Below are 18,127 nucleotides of genomic sequence, written 5' to 3'. Positions count from 1 at the left end.
GGGTCATTAGCAGCCCAATGCTTATTTCCTCGGATGGCGGAGATAGATGCGTACACTGTGGTGCATATTGAGGTAATGTCCTTGGATTGCTATGTACATGCCATAGACTATAGACGTCGGTGTCTCTAAGCGGCATAATAAAGAGGTATATCTATTGTACAAAATATATAATCAAGTAAAGAACGCCAGACATCCTCGGCCCAGATGAGGTGAGCAACCCAGTTGCTGTGGCTCGGCCGCATTCATCTTGTACAGGTAAGATGGACCTGGCAGACCAGACTCCCAAATTGTGTGGCTCGAGGTCAGTGGGAGTTGGTGAGTCTCCTCACGTATTGTGAGAAAACGGTGGATGGTATAAAAGGTCGGAAGCCAATCCCCGAGGCAGAGTCTCACTGCTCTGCATAAGTGGTGCTCTCCGATGGAAACAAGACGTGGTTCATCAGCCAGTGGAGAAGAATATTATGCATCATCCACAGGCAGACAAGAAGAGTATGATGTCCGTAAGTTCTTGTCTCGAGCAGACAGACCGAAGAAACGACTATCACGTCCTTCTGCTTCTCTTCTTCTCCCCCTTGATCAGGGTTCCAAACTGGTTGTAGACCGGCCTCAGCGGATCACCATTCTCCTTCCCGAACGGCCCCAAATCATCATCGAACAGATCGCGCTCCTGGCCCTGGCACACCTCATACAGCGGTATCCACTCCTCTTCATCGGTCCAGATCCCGCCGCGGCCGCCGCGGGCATCCCACCACTCCTGCCCGCCTAAAAGGGCCGACTGCGCCGAGTCGAACCCGCGCGAGTTGCGGATGTATTTGCGCAGCAGGGCGCGGGCCCAGGGGAAGAACCACATCTTCTCCCACCAGACATCGCGCAGCTTCTTGTCGCCGTTCATGTGGATCAGTGCCGGGATTGAGGCCGAGTGCGGGTTTGTCATGAGGGGGACGTTGACCCAGGAGCGCTCGTTTGGATCGGGGAGTTTGTCTAGGGTCTCGTTGTAGGCCGGGATCATCTCTTCGTCCTTGGCGAAGCGTGTCTGAACGAATGGGTTGGCGCATTCGGCCAGTTCGGTTGGTAGCAGGAGACGATGCTCGCGCGGGACTTTGTGTTCCATCTGCAGGGTCGACATCCGGCTGATATTGCTGTACTTGACCCAAGCAACGTCCTTGCGAGACAGAATCTGGTTGAAGAACAGTTGCGACTCGAAGTCGACTCCGATTCCAAACTCATACCGATGGCCCGTTTCCAGTCGGACATTCACCCCAGTGATATTGCTCGCGTCCGAGATGCCAATCGTGCGATACAGCCAGTCTTTGGCGCGGTTGGTCGTCCGGCGACGCTCCAGCTCCCGCAAGACTTCCTGTCGCCCGTACATCTGCGTCAGGATCTTGTGCTCGTCGGTTTTGTTGCTGCCGTAGTTCTCCATTTGCTGCAGCATCTCGTCGTAGATGAGTCGCACGTCCGCGGCCTGGCCCATGACTGCGCCCGGGTTCAGCCACCGGGGCCGATTGCGGGTTCCGTCGTGAAATTCGTCTGTTTTCCAGCCGTACACATCCGGAGGCAAAGATGACTGTGGCACCGTCACACAGCCGGAGTCGTTGTGCAGACTGGGGATGCATTCCTTGCTGGCACCGAACAGGACTCTCTGCTCGTATTTCTGGACCAGCTCGGGCTGGGCATCCGGGCCCTCTGTCGGCAACTCGGCATACCCATATTTCTTCGCCAGTTTTTGGTTGGTGGTCCGCAAGATGTTCTGGAATCTCTGTAACAAAACCCGCGGGGGCAATTGGAAGAAGATATCCTCGCCATCAACGACCAGAACAATGTCGCGGTCGTGGACGTAGTGGCTGTCCTTGAGATAGTCGCGCATGCGGGTGATGCGCTGCACCGTTTGCTCGAATTCGGTCAAGCCCGACGATGAGGGCAGCCCCCAGCCGATCATGCTCAGCGGTGGATATTCAAGAATCATGGCCGACGTCATAGTCCGGCAGACGCCACGGGAAGAATCCTCGGCCGGCACCAGCACATGGAACTGGGGGTTGGCCTTGGACAGGTCGTGAGGCAGGGAACCGTTGACGGAAAATTTGGGCCGGGGCAGCACGAGTTGCGCATCTTCCGGCCGGTTGGGAAAGGGATGGCGCGAGGGAAATTTCGTCCAGTAGTCAGGGTCCGGAGGCTAGATCGGAGACATTGTTCATTAGTTGACTGACCGCGGGGGCAAGGATCATCACCCGCACTCACCCTGGATGACCGATTCAGCAGGAACAAGACCAGGACAAAAAAAACTGAAGCCAGAGCCAGCACCCTGGTCCGCTGGGTCCGCGGACGACGGTGGTAGACCTGCCATAGTAGCGTGGTCGCGGATGACTTGGCCTCAGGGAACTGCGGCAGTGGCGTGCCAAGCGACGCCATGCTCCGTGACGGTCAGCAAGGGATAGAGTGGGTTCGAGGCGTGTTAGGATAGCGGATCAACCATAATAATCATGGAAGGGGAGAAAGCAGAGGTCAACTCATGCCGGGTGAAGGAGGTGAAGAAGAAAAGAAGAGGAAGAGGGAGACGACGCAATCGGTGGATCCGAAACGGGCCACGTCCCGTTCGCAGCGTAGCAAGTACGTACTTCAGCTGGGGGGCCAAAATATGGTGAGATCTATTATTATTGTTGTTGTGATGGTTATTATTCTTCTTGAGGGCGTTCTTGAGGGTCCAGAATAGTACTTCCTATCCGATGCAAGTATATATGCTGTGTCACTGTCCTACTCCAGGTAGATTTCCTCACGCAGCCGTTGCAGATTGCGGAACAAGCCACCCCCTGGTCCTCCACTGTCGCTGTTGCGCCTCTGCTGCTCCATCGACGGACGGCCTTTCCCCTGCGATCGACCATCCTGGTCAGCCTGCGCCTCTACCGCCCTCCGCCGATCGTCCACGATCTTTGTTAGGCCCTCCACCAGTCTCGCGCGCGCCTTCTCCTCCGCCGAACCCTTCCACACCATCGCCAGCCTGCGCACAGCCTCCACGCGCCGACTGGCCGCCTCCAACCCGGCCGCGCCGCCACCCTGGCTGTCCAGTAGCTCGGTGACCTCGCTCCGTAGCTTCCTGATCATCTCTTGGCCCTTTTCCTCACGGCTATGTCCCTCGGCGCCATGGTCGGGACCCGAGACGGAGATAAATGACGATGAGAATGAGATCTCGGATGGTGGTAAGGGCCATTCCATTGCGTCGCCGAAGGTCTGCACCACGTCTTCGAGGCGGGAGCGCACTTGGTTGAGGGTGCGGAGGTTGGTGATGTATTCGGGGTCGCTGGCGACCGTCTTTTCCTTCTCTTTGTCTTGGTCTTCCTCTCCCTCTTTCTCGACTGTAGTCTCCCCGTTCTCCTCCTCTTCTTCTCCCTCCTTGGGCGAAGATACAAGCTCGTCATTTTCAACCAGTTGAGCATTACGACTAGACACCGCCGTAGCACTTTCAGACTCAGGGACAAACTTGGTGATATCCTCACGCAGTACCTCCGTCAGAGTCTCCGACAACCCAATAGTCTCTCCACGCAATACCTCCACCTCGTAGGCCAACCGTCCCCCACTGCGGAGGATCTCATCAGTGATCTGGGACAGCGTGCTAGAGAGACGCACGTTCTGCGCGCTGATCTGTGAGAGCAGCGACTGCACCTGGGCGGACAGCTCCGTTAGAGGCACGGAGCCTGGAGTTCGTGAGGCATTGGGTTGGGTGGATGCGACAGTCAGTGGTGGAAGGGAGTCGTTGAGGAAGTCGGCGGGGTCAAAGTTGGGGTCGGCGAAGTTGGGGGTCGTGTCGGATGGTGGTTTGAGGGGATTGGTGGGAATTCTCGAAGCTGTCTGTGAGGAGGCCATGGTTTGTTTGCCTCTGGAAGTGGTTGGGAGGGAGTGAGTGTGTTGAAAGACCAAGGATGCTGCTGTTCACCGCCTGCGTGGGTCAATTGGAGAACTATACAAAACAAGTACAAAGCAACGAAAGATGAATTAGTTAGGATCAGAGTAGCTGGGCTGCAGTGGATTTTTCTTTTGGTGGTGGATATTGGTTTACATGCTGGTCCACACGTAGATTATGGGGACCTGTGAAATCGACGCTGAAAATGACACTTTCTAGCGCCAGACACGGCCGCCTTTCCACGCGGAGCTTAACTTTAAACATTATGATTCATCCAATGAGCACGAGATCTTTGGGAACCTTCGTACCAATCGATGAGTATAGATGTATGATACCTGGTCTACTCCATCAGTATTAAAACTAAACTAGTATCATGACCAGAGAAAACATTAGAAAGCTAAATTGCCATTATTTCGTGAATAGACATCGAACGGATCAAAGCGACTAATCAGCCATGCGGGTATCTTCAACTGCCAACGAATAAACTGTAGACCCGGAGGTCTCCTTGATATGAGTCTGTCGAGAAGACTCCTTCGAATGAGTAGGCGACATCATCGCTGCCTTTTGAAAACAGTGTACGAGCAACCCCATAACCTCACTGTAGTCTCTAGTACGGGCTTGCAGATGACGTTCGGACCACTACTTAGTAATTAGACTGAGATCCCTGTTTCGATTGACGATCATAGGTCAACGTACCTTGGAGTCGTTATTGATTTTGAGAAAGATGAATTCTTGATCATCGGAAGCGATGCATGGAAAGTTGCCCGACACCGGATTTGGTCTCTGTCATAACCTTCTGGTACAGGTCATAAAGATCCTGATCATCGTGACCAGGCGAGTCGGCCGGGTTGCGGTTGAGGCATTTGCGAAGTTCCTCGTTCCAGATTTTTGGCACCTTGGGGGAGCGGGACAAGGCTTCTGAAGGTGAGAAGGTGAGGTAGGGGAAAGGGGAAAGGAAGGAAAATCATTCAGGCAGGCTGACTCACTCAAAGAAGGGGGAGTCTTCTTGCGGTGTTCCTCAGGCTCTTGCCTATCTGGGTGAGTGATTTCTCTTCGCTTCTGGCGTTGTAGGAACCAGGCTATCAGTGTTGAATTCTTTGACAAGGACATCGCTTATTACTAGTCATACGAATGTAATTGTTTCTTGCAATGCCTGTATATGCTCTCCTTGTGTAGAGCAATTCAGTCACGGTATTCAACTGATTGCCATAAGGGATTTTTCTTAAATCGTGCGATGGGCAAGTCTCGCTGGCCCGAGTCTGTTGATCTGTACCTGACGTACTAGGAGGTTAGGGCTGCGCTGACCGCCTTGGGCTGGAGCAGGACAGAAGCTCGGGGGAATAATTTTGGCGGTCGCGATCATCAGCCCCTCCACAAATCCATCTTGCTCCCTTCGCTTCCTGGTGTTTCTCCTGGGTTTCTTGTCTATCCTTTAACTTCCAGGCTCACACCTTCACTACTACCATGGCCTTCGCCGGCCAAACACCCACAATCGTCGTGTTGAAGGAGGGTTGGTGTTCTTTCTGCTTCCCCCCCGAACCTGCGGGCTCCCCGTTGGGCGGGATTGGCTGACCGTGTTTTTTTTTTTTGCTCAACAGGGACGGATGCTTCTCAAGGCAAGGGCCAGGTCATTTCCAACATCAATGCCTGTGTCGCTGTACAGGCAACGGTCAAGAGCACGCTCGGCCCATACGGTGGTGACCTGCTGCTGGTCGACGCCAACGGCAGACAGACCATCACCAACGATGGCGCTACTGTCATGAAGGTACACAAGGGAATCCACTCCTATTCAACCCAATGACCTATTCTAATCTATTCTGTGCTAGCTACTCGATATCGTGCACCCGGCCGCCCGCATCCTCACTGATATTGCCCGATCCCAAGATGCCGAAGTCGGTGACGGTACAACCTCCGTGGTGGTCCTCGCGGGTGAGATTCTGAAGGAGGTGCGCGACCTCGTCGAACAGGGAGTCAGCTCGCAGACGATCATGAAGGGTCTGCGGAGAGCCAGCGCTATGGCGGTCAACCGGGTCAAGGAGATTGCCGTGGACACGATGGACTCGACGGTCACTGAGGAGAAAAAGGTCGAGACGCTTCGACGGTTAGCCGCGACGGCGATGAACAGCAAGCTCATCAAGCGGAATTCGGACTTTTTCACCAAGAGTAAGAATTACCCGGAACGCACACCAGGGGCAGACGGCTGACAAAGATGTTATAACAGTGGTTGTGGATGCGGTGCTTTCGCTGGACCAGGATGATCTCAACGAGAAGCTTATCGGAGTCAAGAAGATTACCGGTGGAGGCCTCCAGGATTCGCTCTTTGTCAACGGCGTCGCCTTTAAGAAGACCTTCTCCTACGCCGGATTCGAGCAGCAACCCAAGTTCTTTACGGACCCGAAGATTGTGTGTTTGAACGTCGAGCTGGAGCTGAAGAGCGAAAAGGACAACGCCGAAGTTCGGGTCGAACAGGTCTCCGAGTACCAGGCAATTGTCGACGCGGAGTGGCAGATTATCAACAACAAGCTCGAGTCGATCTACAAGACGGGTGCGAAGGTGGTGCTCAGCAAGCTGCCCATTGGTGACCTTGCCACGCAGTATTTTGCGGACCGCGATATCTTCTGTGCCGGCCGTGTTGCCTCGGATGACATGGACCGGGTGTGCCAGGCCACGGGCGCAGCGACCCAATCGACGTGTAGCGACATCCAGGACCGCCATCTGGGCACCTGCGGCGCGTTCGAGGAACGCCAGATCGGTGGTGAACGCTTCAATCTCTTCTCCAAGTGCCCGAAGGCCAAGACGTGCACTCTCGTGCTGCGCGGTGGCGCAGAGCAATTCATCGCGGAGGTGGAGCGAAGTCTGCACGACGCCATCATGATCGTGAAGCGCGCCCTACGCAACACGACCATTGTCGCCGGTGGCGGTGCATGCGAGATGGAGCTGTCTAGCTACATGCATGGCTTCGCGGACCGCAATGTGCCCCACAAGCAGCAGGCCGTGGTCAAGGCATTCGCCAAGGCGCTGGAGGTCATCCCGCGGCAGCTGTGCGACAACGCGGGCTTCGATGCGACGGACATCCTGAACCGATTGCGCGTCGAGCACCGCAAGGGCAATGTCTGGGCCGGCGTGGACTTTGATCATGAGGGCGTGCGTGACAACATGGTGGCCTTTGTGTGGGAGCCCAGCCTGGTCAAGGTCAACGCCATCCAGGCCGCGGTGGAGGCGGCCTGCTTGATTCTGAGTGTGGACGAGACGATAAGTAAGTGACTCGTCATGAACCCGAGGTCTTGAGATGAATCCAGTGACTAACCGCGTGTTTTCTTGCAGAGAACGAGGAGTCCGCTCAGGCCCAGGGCCCGCAGCGTGGTCTGCCCCCCGGCGCCGCCCAGCGTGCTCTCCGAGGCCGAGGCCGTGGCTTGCCCCGACGCTAAAAAAGATTTCTTGTGGTTGCTGCCGTTGTTGTGTGTAAACGAGTTCCCGCCAGAATATAGAAATAAAAACCAGGTGTACTCCTCCTCTGATCTCAATCCTCTCCTGCGGGAGATCTGTCCGCTGCGTTCCATTACATCCATTCTTTTGGAGCAGCATGATTTGCTGCTTTTGCTTTCGAACCGCTGCAGGGGCAAGAATAATGTAGTGGGCGATCTATGACCAGTGCGTGCTTGGTCTGTACGACATTCGAGGATAGCTTCCCCGAGCATTCCAGCCCAATCAATCACGATTTCTCCGAGAGACTCATGCATGTCAGATTCAAATAGTCAATCTGCACCCGGTCTTTTTTTTTTTTTTTCTTTCTTCTTTCCTTTTCCTTCCACTCTTCCAGTGACTATCAGGTAAGTGTTTGTCCGATGACGATTTGAGTCCTTTTGGGTACGATTTGGAATCATACTTGAGTATTTCTCCTGTCCATCTTTCCTTTTCCCCTTCATTCTGGGTTTGATTCTCCTTTCATTTCAGGCGCTCATTCGTTCTTGTCCCACATCCTCCTAGGCGCCCTCTTCGGCCTTGGCGCGTACTTCCGATTGAGTGTTGCTTCGGACGACTTCTCCACCTCTCTCTTCTCCCTCCACTCCTACCGCTGTTGTTTTGTTTGCTCTTCATCCTCTCTGTCCTGCCTGAGCCACCATCATCATGTCCTACTATCCACCCTACCAAGGAGGCTCTGGCTATCCTCCGCAACAGCCTCCGCCTCCCAACTACGGCGGCTCCCCGCAACCGTACCCGTACGCGCTTTCTTTCTCGTTGTGTCCGCTGCCCGCGCCATCCACCGCTCACTAACACATCTCGTTCTCTCCTCAGACCACCGATGCATCAGCAACAGCAACCCAACTACGGTGGCTATCCGGGCCAGTCCTACCACCAACAGCCTCATGCGCCCCCACCGTCCAACCAGTACGGCTACAGTCACTCGCCGCAACCGCCACAGCCCTATGGAGCTCCTGCCCCCCCGCAGGGATACAATGTACGTGAACTCGCTGGTTCTGGGACGAGATACAGATGCTGATGTGCAGTCTACAGGGCCGCCCGCCCTCCGGATACCCTCCCCAGCAGCCTCCGGCTGGCCCGCCCATGTACCAGGGACAGGGACGACCCCCGTGTTTGTGGTCCTCGCGCTTCTTTCCTGCTCGACGACGCTGACACATAGTAGCGGCCCCTTATCATCTTCAAGGCCATGGTCCCCCCCCTCAAGGCCACGGCGGCGGTCCCGCCGCCCCGCCGAGCCAACCCGTCTCCTTCGGTCACGGTGCCCCGCAGGGCTACAGCTTCCAGTACTCGCGCTGCACGGGTAAGAGAAAGGCACTGCTGATTGGGATCAACTATTTCGGACAGAAGGGTCAGCTGCGCGGGTGTATCAACGATGTCAAGAACATGTCGGCCTACCTCAACCAGAACTTTGGCTATGCCCGGGAAGACATGGTCATCCTGACCGACGACCAGCAGAATCCCATGAGCCAGCCAACCAAGGCGAACATCCTGCGGGCTATGCACTGGCTCGTCAAAGAGGCGCGGCCCAATGACTCGCTCTTCTTCCACTATTCCGGACACGGCGGCCAGACGCCCGATCTCGATGGCGACGAAGACGACGGATACGACGAGGTGATCTACCCCGTGGATTTCCGGGTGGCGGGCCACATTGTCGACGACGAGATGCACCGAATTATGGTCAAGTCGCTGCAGCCCGGTGTGCGACTGACGGCGATCTTCGACTCGTGCCACTCCGGCTCTGCGCTGGATCTCCCGTACATCTACTCCACCTCCGGCGTGCTCAAGGAGCCGAATCTGGCCAAGGAGGCCGGTCAGGGTTTGTTGGGTGTGGTCTCAGCGTATGCGCGCGGTGACATGGGAAGCGTGATGTCCAACGCCATGGGTTTCATCAAGAAGGCTACCAAGGGCGACGAGGCCTATGAGCGGACGAGGCAGACCAAGACCAGCCCCGCGGACGTGATCATGTGGTCCGGCAGCAAAGACGACCAGACCAGTCAGGACGCCCAGATTGCCGGCCAGGCCACCGGCGCCATGTCGTGGGCGTTTATTGCCGCTCTCCGCAAGAACCCCCAGCAGAGCTATGTGCAGTTGCTCAACAGTATCCGCGAGGAACTCTCCGCAAAGTACTCCCAGAAGCCGCAGTTGAGCTGTAGCCATCCTCTTGGTAAGTTTTGTCGGCTTGGATTGACTGAATGATTGATATGCTGACGCGGCCGACAGACACCAACCTTCTTTATGTGATGTAAACAATTCGCAGGCGATTCTCGAAAAATTGTGCTTCTGGTTTTTGGTCTTTGTCCATTGCGCCGTGTATGTAATTTCCCAGGGTGTTTTCCAAGGTTTTGTTCATATCATTGCTTGGCTTGTGGATTACCCGGCAGTTTGCGGTTTTATGTTTATATGAATTGTGTCTCATCTTTGCATTCGTATCCATGTTGACTTGGTAATGTCTACTCAACCCATCTCACCCAACATGCCCACCAGGTCTCCTCTCCGGTCCTTCATCACCCGCTTAGCCTGTGGCTGTGACTGAGGCTGCCTGAGCGCTGCCCTTTTGTTTTCCATCTTGCGTTTCGAATCCACCGAAGGCCGCGTGAAGACTGCAATCTGCTTGGCCTTGTATCGTGCCCGATACGCCACCCCATGCGGTTCACTGTAAAAGTCATCGCTAAGCTGATATTCCAGTATAGGCACATCCAGCAGACCCGCAGGGGTCTCCGTTTTCTGCAGGCTGGCGTTGTACATGTCTACCAGAGGACGCAGACTAGCCAGAGCCACGTCCTCTCCATGGTCCTTCCACAGCCAGTCGAGCCTCTGAACCTCCCAGCCTTCCATGTTCACAGACCCTTGCTGCTTTGGTTTGCGCAGTTGGTGGATCTCTCTCGAGATATTTTCAGAATCGTAAATCACCACCGTCTGCAGCTGTGGTAATTCGAGTAGAAGGCGCAACGCAGCCGGCGGTAGTTCCTGGTGGCATCGAATCCGCAAAAAGCGGAGATGCTGCCATGCCCCCGAAGACTGCGCCAGCTCTATCCAGCCGCGCACGAGACCGACGCTTATCTCGGGCAAACCCCTCCTGGTTCCATGTTCATCGTATAGAGATCCTCTTTCATTGTTGATCTCCAGGGCGACCAGGTTTTTGATGGAGGCCAGGTTTAGCAGGTCTGATGTCTGGCTGGCATACTTGGTTTCCATGGTGAGAATCGCTCTCCAGCGGTATTCATTGCTCTTAATCAAGTCGGTATACGCTGCCATCTTCTGTAGAGGACGATGTATGTGAAGACGGCACCCCGAGGAGACCTGGTAGAAGTGCTGCGGATATTTGGTTGCTAAGATCCTCCACATATGTGATGTTCGTTTATTACTGTAAACAAAGGGCTGAGCGGGCAGATAAAACGATAAGGATGGAAGGGAAAATCACCATCTACCAAGAGAATCCCATAAGTACTTGGCCAACAGCCATGGGACGTGATCGAACATGTCTGGTTTCAGGAGCGACTGGTCTTGTAGCGTGGCTCGCATGGCCGCATGCTTCAATGAGCCGGCGCCTCGCTCATTGCTGGTTTCCCAGCCATAGGGCAAGTATGGATTCTCGTGGAACCATGCAGGAGCCTGAGATGGATCACCCGTGTCAAAATGGAGGGTGGAGATGAACAACATGCCTGGGTCCGGGCAGTCATTCATTGACCTCGCGTGCCTGAACGCCATCTAGGAGTACTTTGTTGCAAGACGAACGGGCAGCATCGACACCTCAGGCACCAGGGTGATAATGTCAGATAATCCCCTCGTTCTGATTGGCCATTACCAATCCCCGCGATCAGCATCACCTGATTGCGAGTCCCAAGGATCACCAACCATATTCATTCCTCGTTCCATCATTCTTCATCCCTTTCAGTCATGGCCGACCGCCACCATCCCCGTGAAGGCTCCGACACCTCCCTCAACAATATCGTGACATCAACCCGTTCCAGCACCGACTCCCGCTCCCCCTCCGCGTCCACAAGGACCCAACCACTCCGCATGTCTGCGCCAAACCACCAGCACCGCCAGAGCTTGAGCGAGACGCTACGCGGGCCGCCGGGCTCTCCGCGTGCGCGACGCCAGCCCTCGCTGACACAGTCGGCCATTCAAAGCTTGATCGATAACCCCCCTCCCCCGAAAACGAACGACCCTGCGTTCCTTGACCGTAATTGGGCAGAGATCTCGATTGGCGAGCTCGTGAGTCCGGACGACCTCAAATTTGTCGAGTTGGATACAGGGATTGAAGAGGCTACCAATGTGTGTCCTTTTTGGGCATAATCCTTCCATATAAGAGCTGATTTTTGCATTTGATAGACGTTGATCGATTCCGGCGCACCGGTGTTGCTCATCCGCGAGACTCCACAAGATACCTCTGCCGTGGGCACATTCGACTATGCGGACCTCAACTCGTACTTGCTGTTGGCAGCAGGATTGACAGTTCCCGACGAGGTGCACCGCTCCTCATACGAAGAATTGGCCAACAAGGCCCGCGAAGGGGTGAAGATTCCCCTCACGGATGTCAAGTGCTTGGGCATGGAGAAGGAGCCATTGGTCACCCTTCCGGCCTCGGCAAATGTTCTAAAGGCTGTCGAGACATTTGGAGGAGGCGTGCACCGGGTGGTGGTGACGAAGGAGTCCAACGACAACGAGGTGGTTGGCATTTTCAGTCAGTTCCGGTTGGTCAAATTTTTGTGGGAGAATGGTCGTAGCTTTCCGATTCTTGAACAATTATATCCGCAAGCTCTGTGGGATCTGCGCCTAGGTTCCCAAGATGTGATTTCGATCAAGTGAGTGATATTTTCTATGAACCTGAAAAGGTGCCAGGCTGATCCATTGCTGCAGTGGAGATAAACCTCTATGTGAGGCCCTTCAGATTATGAACAGTGAAGGGGTTTCATCCCTCGTGGTCGTCGATAACCACTTCAATGTGATTGGAAATATCTCTACTGTGGATGTCAAGGTAAGCCGCCAGGAATGAAATGTTTGAACAAGTCGGTCTGACCATCAACCAGCTTCTGACGCGCTCATCATCACTGCCACTGCTTCACAACACTTGCATCCATTTCATTTCAGTTATTCTCTCTACACGGGGCTTGATCGAAGGCAAGGACTCGTTCCCAGTCTTCCATGTAAATCCTAGCTCGACGCTGGCACATACAGTCGCGAAACTCGTTGCGACTCGTTCACATCGGTAAGGCTGCTCTTCTCAAGTTCAAGAATCGTACTGACTGTTTTGTAGGTTGTGGGTGACTGACCCATTGTCACCATCCTCTTCTGGTCCTCCAACTCCCTCTCATTCTGCAGCACACATCCCTTTGGGCATGGGCCCAACAAATCCGCCTCACAGCTCATTATCTCCTCCAGCATCCCCTCTTCCTCCCAGCATGAATCCTTCCCCACAACTTCCAAACCAAACAATACCCTACCTGCCAAGCCACCCTCAGCCCTTTACGAATACGAATTCTCCAATCGCGACCTCCATCCCCGCCTCGGCGTTGCCCGGGGCCTGTCTATCTGGACGGCTGGTCGGTGTGGTCAGCCTGACAGACATTCTCAATCTGCACGCGCGAGCGAGCGGGCTCAGCCCCGCGGATCCCGCAGAGACTCGAAGCCGCCGCCGGCGCAGCAGTTCAGCCAGCCTAGGCATGCAACGCAGTGGCGATGTTGGTCGGGAGATGTTCAGTCGGGGTGGACTGTAAACGCCCCCCCAACGCATTTATTATCCACACTCTTTTTTTTTTCCCTCTCTTGGTTTTTGTTCTGGAGCCACATTCATCATCATCATTATCCGTGTCATAACGGTTATATTATTGCATCGGTCCTGTGATTATATTTGCCAGCGCATTCGGGTTGTTAGTTCCTCAGTGGGTCGCGTCAATTCCATCAATATCTTTCCCATGAAACGCAGACAGACAATGATCCAGAATGGCTTGATTCTTGTTTCTTGTAGACAGCCAAGCCAATCAGTCGGCCCTATCCGCCGCCCCTCAGCCACATCGCTGCTCCGATCTGCTCAGATCCCCGATCTGCTCAGATCCCCGATCTGACTGTGTTCCAACGATTGCTCTGGACCTCCCCGAGTGCGCTCCCAAGAAGTCCTCCCGAGCGGATAGCCACTCGGTCTGATTCATTTACATACTTTTGTATGTTCGTTCGGGGCTCTCCTTCGGGCTCCACTAATCGACGCCACATTACCGGCCTTTTTGAGTCTATACTTTGTTGACTAAACAATCAGTCAGTCCTGCGGAGGCGCACAGCAGGTACTAACTGGGCCACCGGGTCCGCTCCGAACCATTCGCGGGATCCACTTTGCATCGCCGGAAGTAGGTCCTACTGTAGTTTGTGTTTTACCGCCATGAAGTGGCGGCTGGCCTCTTGGAGGCTGGGCTGATTTCTTTTCGATAGTGGCTGAAGCTGGGGAAGTGATTGGACTGCCGATCTGTTTGGCCAAGCGCTTTGCGTGATGCTGGTTATTCGCTGCCTCTATACATACGACACTCCGGCCATCTGTAGTCACTTGACCTCTATCACTCTGAGCGACCGGTCTGGATTGTACGCCATTGCATCTTATGATCCAATCTCGTTACTTTCCCATATACTTTCAACTACCCTGTTCCTCATTAGCAATGAGTGCATGCGCAGCTATCACACCATACATACTGTCCACGGAATGTAATCGAGAAAAGTGGGGACCCATGAAGCCCAGATATCTTATCGGGAGTGTGGAAAATCATTTCCGCTGCTCATCGGATCTTGCTGACTGCCTCGAGGCCGGGGGGTCGAGAGCTGTCCAGGCCGGCATGGACATCGGCATTTCGCCAGCGGGGTGATATGTGGATAGTCTTTTTTTTTAGGGTTCCTGTCCTGCTTCATAATATTTTGAAGGTGATCACGAAATCATACTACTAAGATAAGCTACGGACCCAGACCGAGCTCTGATAAGAGTTAAACCAATCTGCCCTGTTTTTTGGTTTTTTTGTTTTTTGCCCAACAGCCACCACATTTACCAATTGCCAATTACAAAATCGACCCAAAGACCCGAGAGGCAAATAACGACACTCTGCAGCGTACCCAATCATTTGGCCGCAAGCAGTGCACGCGCACCCGTTGGGCCTCCGGGTTGGGAGCTATCGGCCCATGGAACCAGGGCTCCCAGTGAGTGCAACCCACTGGCGCCGCAAGGGCACCAAACTGGTCCGTGCGGATCAACCAAGCTGCAACCTTAAAACCCCGCAATTCTTCTTTTGCAGGAGCCGTTGCGGCGTTCTGAGTGAGATCTAGGGTTTAGGAGTTAGGGTAGTTAGTACCTGGTGGAATACACTTCGCGCCGGCGTCGCGCCAGTTTAGTGCGCGCGCGCGGAAGCACATCCCGGCGGTCGGGGAGTTGATCTCAGGGCTTGTTCGTACAGATCTGAGTTTCTGAGCAGCAAGTAAGCCAGCAACCCAGGGGGTCCACCAACTACCCGTAAGAGCCGGTCTGTCGTCATACCATACCATGCCCCTCAGCTCGGGCATGCCAAGGGCCACCGCTGCCAAGAGCAGGCGAGCAGTGGCTGGATGCGGTCGGGGCAAGAGTGGCTACGGGCTGGATTGGTCCAAGCGTGGAGAGGGGGGATAACCGAGGTAGGCAAGGAAATCAGAAAGCTATAGCTGTCAAGGCCCGAGGATGGACGAGCTCTGGGTCGCGGGCAGCTGGCCACGGGTCGAAAGTGGCCTTTGCAGAGAGGGGGAGGGGGTGGAGGAGGAAAGAGAGGAAGAGGAAACGCGACGGTCAGGGTGTTGCTGTTTGCGGTGTTCTACCAGAGGTGAAGCAAAAGTGGAAATGTAACAAGAGAATGAGAAAAAGTCAAGCGTGGATTTGAATTTGATTTCGTGTCGTGTCGTGTCGTGACGAACATGGTATAGGTAGTAGACAGTAAGTAAGTAGCACCTAGAGCAGTGGTAGGTACAGGAAATAAAAACAGCAACTCCAGAGGAAATTAGGGAATAATAAAAGAATGACAGATAGGTATGATACAGGAGCAATGTACACGGCAGAAACCCCCCTCCTCAAGAAAGATAAAAAAAAGATATACAAGAATCGTAAATCAACAAGACACCGTAGCAAAGTCGTCCAGGGTGACAAATTCATCAAACCCAAACGGCTCTCGCTCGCCCAGGTGCGGGTGGGACGAATTGCCCAGGCCCAGGGCAAATTGGCTGAACTCGTTGAAGTCTGGGTCGAGCTCTTCGTGCGAGACCATGATGCCATCGTCCTCCTGCTTGGCAGGCTCCTGCGCCGCCACCGCCGTGGGAGACAGCGGCGTGTTGGGCGTGGGACAGAAATCCGGTGTGGACTTGGTCTCCGCCGTGAGGGACTCAACCTTGGGCGAGTTGGCACTCGAGCGAGCAGCAGCAATGTTTGTGCCCTGGGTCAGGAGGTGAAGGTTGTGGAAGGTGTTGCTGGGCTGGGACTTCCCACGCGAATGTCCGTGAGAGACCGATCCGGATGAGACCATGGGTGGGGCGGACAGATGCTGCTGTTGGGGTTGCTGCATGGGCAGTTCCGGTGCAGAGGCCAGTCGGTCTCTGAATTGCCGCATCTGGATCGCCTGGGCCGCGTCCGCGGGCATCTGGGCTTGTTGCATCATCTGCTGCTGCCACATCTGCACTGCTTGGTTGTCGGTTGGGGTCTGTCCCGGAGTGGGGATCTGGTGCTGCTGCTGCTGCTGTTGCTGCTGCTGCATTGACGGCCACGACGGTGGTACTTGGCTGCTCCACGGCGTCTGTTGGCCCATGTATGCTGGAGTTGCGGCAGCACTGCTGGCCGGCATCATGCTGGGGTATGAGGCCTCAGAGCAGGCCATGTAAGACGACTCCGGGCTGGGGTTGAAGTTGCTTGCGGAGGGCGACAGCACGTAGCCATCGCTTGTCGTGAAGGGACCCGAGTCCATGCCGTGCGGGAATGCAGTGGGCAGATTGGACAGGTCCAGGCTCAGCTTGCGGGAGCCACTGTCCGTGGACGCTCGCGGAGCCAAGCTGGCTCGCCGACTGGCAATGGATGAGGTCTGAGACCCGGATCCATTAGCGCGAGCGGCGAACGCAGCGAGCAAATGGCGGTGGAATTGCTCTTCAATCTGCATATTTTGGGCTTGCAGCATGCGGATGCGCTTCTCTTGATACCGCTCATCGACTTCTTCGTACATGGCCTCTTTCTCCACAATCTCCTTGGTGATGTGGAAGGCCTTGCCTGTGCGCTTCTTGTGCAGCATCGAGGCCCGGTTAGCAGACTCTAGCCGCGCATCCAGGCTGCGATCTTTTCGCCGCGAAGCAGCAATGAAGGCTCTACCGATGTGGTCAGTGTCTGTCAGATTGGGGAAATCTGATATATCACATACCTCTCCTGGTTCTCCTCCCGCGAGCGGGGGATGGGAGCGATATCCTGATCTAGATCCCGCGATGCCATCTTTTCAGATTATATTATGAAAGGGTGGGCCAGGTTGGAGTGAAGTGGGACAAAAGAGTATGGCCAGTATATTTCCAAGAAGGCAGGGGGACGAGGGACGTTAAATAAAGTCAGTCGTTGGAGGGGGGGAGGGAAGAGAGGTGAGCCAAACGTATGTTAGTGGGGGGCCCATAGCTAGCTGTCAAGCCCTCCCAGCCCTCGTCAGAAAAGCTTGCAGGGTATCCATGGAACCCGGGCGATCATAGTTTGGGCCCCGAGGAAAAGTCTCGTTTGGAGGTAAGCCATGGGTCTGGTAGTGGCTCCGCCGGTCCATCAGGGTCACGGCCAGTCCGGTCGATAGCGCCACGCCCTCCTCAGGCAATCCGCAGTTGAGCCTGTCAGTGCCGTCGATCTAGGCCCGGAAATAATTCCCCGCTGATAGCAGCGTTGGCGTCTACAGTGAGCAGCTCCAGACGATGGTGAAGACAGCCGCTGCCATGTCAGACTGGTCGGGCCGGTCTAGACCGTAGACCTTTCCCACAGTGGGGGTGAACGATCGCGATGCTACTCCAGATTCCGATCGAACATGGCTGCTCCTCTTCCTCAACCGTGCATGTAGTAGTGCACCCTGAACGTGCGGCCAGACCCACGGAATCAAAAATGAGAGAAAAGTCGCTCGTACTGGCTTCGGACAGTTCTGCCTCATGCAATGAAGCGCTCGAGGCATTTCGCCTGAAAAGGTAGTGCCAGTCACGTGGAAGACTCCGGATCGAGCAGGTATGGACGAAGTTGATCGCGCCGGAAATGGATGGCTTTCAGAGCTTTCAGCGGAGAAACCGACACGGATTGATTCGCCCGTCATATTGATCTTCATAACCTGCGATGACTTTTGAGGTTCCATGAATTTGATGTTTACGTGGTTTGCGATATAGACCAGGCCTACGACGACCCAGACCATGCAGCCCAGCTGGGGAAACAGGGCAGTATACAATCTACTGAGAGGGGACATGTCCCCCAAGAAATACACTCGTTTTTGCGCGCAAAAAGATGTAGGAAAAATAATAATTTAAGTGTGTTCCTGCAGGAGATCGCCTGCAGGGGCATCCTACCTGATAGGTAGCTCAGGCAATCGGACGCGCAGAATCTTCGGGGAATTTACAGAGGCAAATATCCGGACGACAGCATTGCGACCGACCAAGACGAAAACTGCGAGCTTGGCTGTCAAGCTAGTCACGGAAAAGCCGAGGGTCGTGCTCGGTCAGACGGAGAACCGTGATAGTTGAATCAGGCAGGTCTAGAAGACT

General features: G+C 54.8%; 8 protein-coding genes across 8 annotated transcripts; 3 read left to right on the top strand and 5 right to left on the bottom strand.

The window, feature by feature from the left end:
- Positions 1–541: 541 nt before the first annotated feature.
- On the bottom strand, positions 542–2,409 carry PFLUO_LOCUS1659 (uncharacterized protein; the record flags this gene model as incomplete). The annotated part of the gene is made up of 2 exons (XM_073778718.1): positions 542–2,173; positions 2,239–2,409. 2 exons carry the CDS (start codon positions 2,407–2,409, stop codon positions 542–544), a joined length of 1,803 nt encoding a protein of 600 aa, XP_073635745.1.
- Positions 2,410–2,751: 342 nt separating this feature from the next.
- On the bottom strand, positions 2,752–3,858 carry PFLUO_LOCUS1658 (uncharacterized protein; the record flags this gene model as incomplete). Its single annotated transcript, XM_073778717.1, has 1 exon — positions 2,752–3,858. The coding sequence occupies one exon, from the start codon at positions 3,856–3,858 to the stop codon at positions 2,752–2,754; it is 1,107 nt and encodes a 368-aa protein (XP_073635744.1).
- A 1,501-nt stretch (positions 3,859–5,359) lies between these two features.
- On the top strand, positions 5,360–7,323 carry PFLUO_LOCUS1657 (T-complex protein 1 subunit eta; the record flags this gene model as incomplete). The annotated part of the gene is made up of 5 exons (XM_073778716.1): positions 5,360–5,405; positions 5,494–5,660; positions 5,722–6,058; positions 6,117–7,151; positions 7,220–7,323. 5 exons carry the CDS (start codon positions 5,360–5,362, stop codon positions 7,321–7,323), a joined length of 1,689 nt encoding a protein of 562 aa, XP_073635743.1.
- Positions 7,324–8,023: 700 nt separating this feature from the next.
- On the top strand, positions 8,024–9,624 carry PFLUO_LOCUS1656 (Ca(2+)-dependent cysteine protease; the record flags this gene model as incomplete). The annotated part of the gene is made up of 5 exons (XM_073778715.1): positions 8,024–8,115; positions 8,192–8,354; positions 8,411–8,489; positions 8,541–9,542; positions 9,599–9,624. The coding sequence occupies 5 exons, from the start codon at positions 8,024–8,026 to the stop codon at positions 9,622–9,624; spliced, it is 1,362 nt and encodes a 453-aa protein (XP_073635742.1).
- Positions 9,625–9,832: 208 nt separating this feature from the next.
- Positions 9,833–10,723, bottom strand: PFLUO_LOCUS1655 (uncharacterized protein; the record flags this gene model as incomplete). Its single annotated transcript, XM_073778714.1, has 1 exon — positions 9,833–10,723. The coding sequence occupies one exon, from the start codon at positions 10,721–10,723 to the stop codon at positions 9,833–9,835; it is 891 nt and encodes a 296-aa protein (XP_073635741.1).
- A 72-nt stretch (positions 10,724–10,795) lies between these two features.
- PFLUO_LOCUS1654 (uncharacterized protein) lies at positions 10,796–11,038 on the bottom strand (the record flags this gene model as incomplete). The annotated part of the gene is made up of 1 exon (XM_073778713.1): positions 10,796–11,038. The coding sequence occupies one exon, from the start codon at positions 11,036–11,038 to the stop codon at positions 10,796–10,798; it is 243 nt and encodes an 80-aa protein (XP_073635740.1).
- Positions 11,039–11,275: 237 nt separating this feature from the next.
- Positions 11,276–12,496, top strand: PFLUO_LOCUS1653 (cell separation during budding; the record flags this gene model as incomplete). The annotated part of the gene is made up of 4 exons (XM_073778712.1): positions 11,276–11,656; positions 11,714–12,186; positions 12,242–12,359; positions 12,473–12,496. 4 exons carry the CDS (start codon positions 11,276–11,278, stop codon positions 12,494–12,496), a joined length of 996 nt encoding a protein of 331 aa, XP_073635739.1.
- A 2,990-nt stretch (positions 12,497–15,486) lies between these two features.
- Positions 15,487–16,844, bottom strand: PFLUO_LOCUS1652 (uncharacterized protein; the record flags this gene model as incomplete). Its single annotated transcript, XM_073778710.1, has 2 exons — positions 15,487–16,723; positions 16,777–16,844. The coding sequence occupies 2 exons, from the start codon at positions 16,842–16,844 to the stop codon at positions 15,487–15,489; spliced, it is 1,305 nt and encodes a 434-aa protein (XP_073635738.1).
- Between the last annotated feature and the right edge of the window lie 1,283 nt (positions 16,845–18,127).

The sequence above is a fragment of the Penicillium psychrofluorescens genome (genome assembly GCF_964197705.1).
Source record: "Penicillium psychrofluorescens genome assembly, chromosome: 1".
Classification (NCBI taxonomy): domain Eukaryota; kingdom Fungi; phylum Ascomycota; class Eurotiomycetes; order Eurotiales; family Aspergillaceae; genus Penicillium; species Penicillium psychrofluorescens.
The sequence above is the reverse complement of the archived record's forward strand: the minus strand, read 5'-3'. Positions and strand labels throughout refer to the sequence as shown.